The 6432-nt window shown below is 40.7% G+C and overlaps 2 protein-coding genes across 3 annotated transcripts in view; one reads left to right on the plus strand and one right to left on the minus strand.

The window, feature by feature from the left end:
• Positions 1 to 6432, minus strand: part of cp (ceruloplasmin) — a 737508-nt gene that overhangs the window by 536390 nt on the left and 194686 nt on the right. The window lies entirely within an intron of this gene.
• LOC104951371 (anoctamin-4) overlaps positions 1 to 6432 on the plus strand; it is a 255164-nt gene that overhangs the window by 2052 nt on the left and 246680 nt on the right. For both annotated transcript variants that reach the window (XM_010778011.1, XM_010778012.1), the window contains exons 2-4: positions 2084 to 2284; positions 2846 to 2994; positions 3126 to 3275. In XM_010778011.1, the coding sequence (XP_010776313.1) occupies positions 2224 to 2284; positions 2846 to 2994; positions 3126 to 3275 (360 nt within the window). In that variant the 5' untranslated portion in view covers positions 2084 to 2223. The remainder of the gene's footprint in view (positions 1 to 2083; positions 2285 to 2845; positions 2995 to 3125; positions 3276 to 6432) is intronic.

Raw genomic sequence — 6432 nt, forward strand, 5'->3', positions numbered from 1 at the left:
CGTCATGACCAAAATGTCTAGCCGGTACGTCTTTTCATACATGAAATATTGTTCCCCCGGTGTTCGCAGGGAAACTCAACCAAGTGTCAGAAAAGCCACCCCGCCAACCCGTCTCTATTCTCCCTCCATACCCCAAATCTCTTAAAAAAGGGGCGCAACGGAGGCGAACTGCCCAGACTGATCCAGATTTGAGAGACACCTTCTAACTGACGTACAGACAGGTGGGCGCCTAATCGGCTCCGGGTTGGCCCAACTCCACCAACCAGGAGAGACAGCCACGGACATTGCCGCGTTCGAGAAGCTGGAGACGCTGTAGTACTCTGCCAGGCCTGTAGATGGTGCTCGTTTTCCACAGAATCAGAGGGCCCTGCAACCAGACAGTGTTAAATTGAGCGAAATGAGGAATGGCTAAAATGCATGACCCCTGTATATAGAATATTTTGAATAAAAAGTATAAATATGCCTTATATAGGTATGGTCCTACACTATATTATTCAAATATAGCATGATAGGTCCACTTTAATGTAACGTATGTCTGAGCACTGTGTATCATACAGAAAAACACAGACTGAAAAATTAGAGCCCTGTCTTTCCATTAAGTCATGTAGGCCTGTTGAATGTGCAATCGTGTGGTTTGTGGAGTTATTATCTGCCTCTAAATAACAAACTAAGAAGGGACAAAATTGTGTGACGTAGCATTAATATGCATTTTTGGCTATGTCAGGACAGCCATCTCACTTTGTTTAGTCCTTGTTCTACTAAAGCGGTGAGAGCAAGCGGCTGTGTGCTGCCAAAGCCTCCCCCCCACCTGAGTTTTGGCTCTGGTTATAGTCTTACAACAGGGTGGTTACAGTTTGATGGTCACATTGTTTTACTGGCCACTGTCTTGGTACAGCAGGTTGTAGGCTCATATATGGTGTTTCAGTATTTGAGGGACAACATTATAGTAAGATGTTATGTATCCCGTTAAGAAGACCGCTGTGTGTCCTGAGGAAACATGCGTCTTGAATATGGGGAGGGGAATTTACTAACTGGTTCTGAAGTCCCCTTTCAAGTAAAATAGACCATAAAGCAGGGTATGCTCTTGTGATTTACATGTCGCTTTCATCGCGTTTTTTCCGGTTTGTGTGTTGTCAGTTAATCGTATTGTGTTTCTGTTAGCTGCATCCACGGGCTCCAATGTTCCCAAGCATCAATGGCTAATTGGAGCCAAGGACGCTTCCACAACCTCTGTCCCCGGTTCTACGGCTCAGCAGAAAGATTTAGCTGAGTCAACTTTTCATGTCACAAAGTAAAAATCAGCACACAGTCCTCCCACCTCTACAGAAGCTCTCCAGAGAGTGAGTGATGGAGATATTAAGATGGAGAATGTATGTCCCCCAACCTTAACGACACTTCCTACAGTAGATGATAAATAGACCGAATTAGCTTTTGTGTTCCTGTGGAGAATGTATTTTCAAAGTATTTAATCGTAAATCCCCATAATAAGGAATACACGTAACTGAGCTGTCAATTTCAGTTTTTCTTTGGTCTTCCCTCTGTGATTTTCACAGATCTTACTGTCTCACATAATCTCTCTTATTCTCTCTATTCCTGAATCCTTGGAAAACCGGAATGAACCCGTCGTCATAACTGGGAGAGGTATCACCCTGAAGGGTTGGGAAAATGATAGGTGCAACCAAACCTTTTTTTTGGCTTTAACAAAAATTGACTTTGACCCTAAGCTCATAAAAACCAGGAAATCTTCCAGGCAGTTTATTTGTTAACACTGGATTGATTTCAAGAAGTAATCCGGACCTGAACTAAAATGTTGTGTGAATGGTTACGACCTAACTTACCCATGACTAATGAACTTCTTTGAGTATCTAACAGTAAAGTTTGACGGTAAAATTCATCTGTAATGCTCAACCACACTGCTCTTATAAAATGGTAGGCTGATCAAGACAGTGACTCACGAGTGGTCATGCCGCACACAGTCAAAAATAAGCATAATAAATATTAGGCTGATGGGTCCAGTAGTATGTGAGATGAGTTACAGGTGTGGCAAAAACATAGTGTTATAAAGGTTTTGTGTTTCCTATAGGTGTGAGTTTATCTCTACATGAGTCTGAGCCCCGGAAGAGGAGCCACCGCCGACGCAGGGTCCCGCTGCAGCCTCTGGCCTCAGGCTACCAGGCTGCGGACAGACCTCTGGCCTTCCCCTTCTGTGGGGGGGCAGACATCATGGAGGAATCCTCGTCTAAAGCCACGGACTCCAGCACTCAAATTGATGAGCCTCCCCTTGGTGAGAACCACCTGGTTAAGGTTTTAAGTAACAGTTTTGACAAAGCAATCAAAATACAAAGAAGAAGTCTTATAAGACGCTAGATATGCCTCTCTCTCTCTCTCTCTCTCTCTCTCTCTCTCTCTCTCTCTCTCTCTCTCTAAGCAAGGCAAGGCAAGTTTATTTATATAGCACCTTAAAACACAAGGCAATTCAAAGTGCTTTACAAAAATGAAAGATATTAAGATCATGAAGAGATAGTGCAGCGGAAAAACATTATAAACATTAAAAACCAAAGATAATAAAACATGAATAATACAAGTTACAGTGTAGTACATAGTTCAATTAAAAGCAGCGGCAAAAATGAAAGTTTTTCTCGCACACACCAACTCAAAACGTTTGTTTATTTAGATATATGTATACAAATGGCGTGGATAAAATATGTACTTTTCAAAGGACTGTGAGGGATAAATGCCTTAAATAACGTCCAGGGGATTGAAAAGTGTCCACCATATACACTAATGAAAATACACAAGTAGTAACTGTGTATTCTAACTTTCTCTCTGCTAATCTTGCCTCCAGCTGTGAAGAATGTTAATGTGCTTCTTGAGAGAAAAAGGTCAGAGGGCATCAGCAGCCTGTCCAGAGACGACGACTCCACCCTGCTCAACCCGGACACCAACAGCAGCATCCTGGACAACAACACCAAGTCGGACTCGTGCCTCCCAGAGGTCAGTGGGGTAGGGAAGCTGGACAGAAGAACTCTATAGTGTGTAATGATGTGTGTAAAGGTGGAGGAGCCAATGGCCAGTTACTAATTGTTCCTTATTGACTGTGTGTCCTTGATGCGTCTATCCGTCAGGGGAGGAGTAAGTCCAGCTGTCTTTGCTTCAGCGATGGAAAGAGTCGCATTGACTACATCCTGGTTTACAGGAAGTCTAGCTCGCAGTCAGAGAAGAGGGAGATATTTGAGCGGAACATCCGTGCAGAGGGCTTACACATGGAAAAGGAGGTAAAATACACTGCTGCTCATTTGTTTATCCGTTATGTTGACAAGTTGAGCTAAATCATCACGTCACGATGCTCAATCCCGTCAGTGATGATTTAGACCATGATTTGGCCATACATAACATACATATTATCCAGATATTAGGAGTTCTGTGTCAAGTAAGACCATAAAGATTTAGAAGATTTGGTTAGACTCTTTGGTTAGACTCTAGAAAAGACTATGTGTGGTTTAATGTTATCGCAATGTTTATGTAGAAATTCTTTCTTTAATAACACACCAACACAGCTTAAAATATCTGACGATTTGTGCCTTTGCTAAGGAATAACGATTTCAGTATTTTGTGATATCTTTCTGTTATCTGCGATCAAGAGTCTTAGTATTTGCCAAATTTGGCAGCCATAACACCAGCTCTGTCAGATTTAGAAGCATTTTTCAGCGGATAAATTCAGCGTACATTTTTTTGTTTGCTTAAACTAAAGGAGAATAATTTACACAAGTGGGATTTTTGTGAGATTATGAACATTCTGGCCACAATTACAGGGGGGGGCATCTTCCCTGCCAGATTTACGTAGAAGCCCCCTTGTCATTTTATACACCATGAATCCAGAGTAAAATGCTTTTGTTTGCTTTGAGGACTGAAAAGCCACAGCGGCTTGGCCCCTGGGCTTGAGCCTGCATTAGTGTCACCTGTTTAAATATCATTACCATGATCACTTTTATATAGTAATCTTATGTCATCAGTTGCTTTTTAAAATTCCAGCAGATTCTCGTTACCTGAAGAATATCCAGTAGGGCCTGGCTCATTTCGTGAAATCTGCAGGCAATGGCAAGTACTTCCGGCATCTGCCACAGATGCCACTACTTGCCGAGGCATCTGCCGCTGCTGAGCGGGAGTTGCCACAAGATACCGGGGTAAGAGAAGGTTTACGGTAGCTGCCACTCGCCTTCCGTGGCAAATGCTGCTGTTTAAACCCGTATTTATCGAGTAAAATGTCGCTGTTTAGGCATGACTTTATCGAATTGATCTGTACACAGGACTGATGCGCGATCTCTATTTTTCAAAACGTTTGTAAATTATAATTTCGATTCAATTTTACTTGGAGAACGTGGTTTGCAAAAATAAACAAACTTGCTATATTTATGATAGTAGGCTACTAAAAATATATTGTAATAAAAAAAGAAATATTGGCGAGTGAGGGTTGCAACGCAAGCCCTTAGGCCTGAGACTGCCAAGGGGGAGTTTCCCACTGCTTGCTACGGATAAACCAGGTGTATTATTACTAGTAATACAAATAATTAACAAATAAATATCTGTATTGACACAGCAACGTATACACTGGTGTTATTAGACTTGGCTACAGACTTAGGGCAGCTGTATCTTGCAGTTGCCACTGCTAGTGAGATGCTAAGGTTTATACTTTATAAATGAGGCAAAGGACAGTTATATTTGATTGTACACATGTATAAATGTGTTATTTTAAATGTAGGCATATGTACTTAATTTGTATTATTTTTGCTGTTAATAAACAGATTAATGTCATTGTATCTGTTTTGTTGTTTAATATTTTAATTCTGATTAAACATTTTTATTTAAGTGCTTCAGATGATTCTTATTTGATATTGATATCAGTGAATCTAAACCAACGTAAAAAAGCAAGACACAATTCATGTTTTTTTAACCAACCCTTTTATTGTGTTTGGATACTGGCGAACAATTTGTTATGCTTGACTGTAACTAGTTCTTGGCAGATCGTTTCATAGTCCTTTCTTTGGTCAAATGCAAAGGTGAAGAGCTCGTATGGTGGTGAGTCATCCTCATCCGTCTCCCCTTGCCAGCTTTGCAGTGCTTGTAGGGTTTCAGCTTTAGAAACTGCATTTAAATGTGTGGTAGGTAATTTTGGAGAAACCAGCTCGAGTGCGCTAGAATTTGAAAATACACAGGCGGAAAAAATCTGCCACTTCCTTACAGAGCCCCTCCTCCAACACACACGAACGCGCACATGACCAATGAGGGCACGAGATAAGTTTGTGCACAGATGGAAGGCTGACAGGCAGGTAGGCCATCCAGTTATTTTAGCCGGGCCGGCTAAAATGATTGGTCGTGCTTTTTACAGTACTACGGCTTCCACAGATGACATTTTTATATGGATTTTTTGTCAAAGCACTTAAGATATTCATTGCTATCGGGATGTTAAGAGCATTCCATGGAATATAACAAAAAGTGTATCTCGAGCCGGTTTCTCAAACTTACCGTAAACCTTCTCTTACACCGGCATCTAGTGGCAATTCCCGTTCAGCAGCGGCAGATGCCTCGGCAAGTAGTGGCATCTGTGGCAGATGCCGGAAGTACCTGCCACTGCCTGCAAATGCCTGCAAATGCCAAGGCACATGCCATGGCGAGTAGTGGCAACACTCACTGTTAACCCTTTGTTCTAGTATGATAAATAAAATAACATTGTACCTTGAAAATCAAGGCATTCTAATAGCGGACATTTTACCCGTTGGCGGTTTTAGGTAGCCTACAGCGACCCCTGGCGGTTATAGTGTTAAGTAAAAGTAGAAGTAGCCTACCTAAATGTAGGAATACTCTGTTACAAGTAAGCGCAAAAGTATTAGCATAAAAATATACTTAAAGTACATATTACATGTTTTCATTATAATTAGTGATCATTAAAGTGTTATCAAAGCTGGTAAAGGTGCAGTTGTAATGACTTTGTATACTGTAGGGTAGCTTGTGAATTTACTCCAGGTGGAACTAAAGTCTGATTTAAGACTTGATTATATTTCTCATCATTAATCAGAATCTGTAGTAAGTAACTAAAGGTAACCTATTACATAAATGTAGTGGAGTAAAAGTATACCATTTACCTCTGAATTGTAGTGGGGTAGAAGTACTAAGTAACATGCAATTTAAATACTCAACTAAAGCACAAGTAGGCTATTTCTAAATCACAAGTAGGCCTACAGTACTTGAGTATACAGTATGTAGCCTACTTAGTTAGCCTATTTCCCACCTCTGGTCAACAATGATAGGTCTTAATGTCAATAAGTTCTCTTCATTTACTTATACCAGTATTATCATAAAAAAAGCATGTTTATTTATTTTAACAAACCACGTTCTCCAAATAAAATAGATAGAAATTATAATCTTTAATCTTTT

This window comes from Notothenia coriiceps, unplaced genomic scaffold, assembly GCF_000735185.1.
Source record: "Notothenia coriiceps isolate Sejong01 unplaced genomic scaffold, NC01 NC01_scaffold00018996, whole genome shotgun sequence".
Lineage (NCBI taxonomy): Eukaryota > Metazoa > Chordata > Actinopteri > Perciformes > Nototheniidae > Notothenia > Notothenia coriiceps.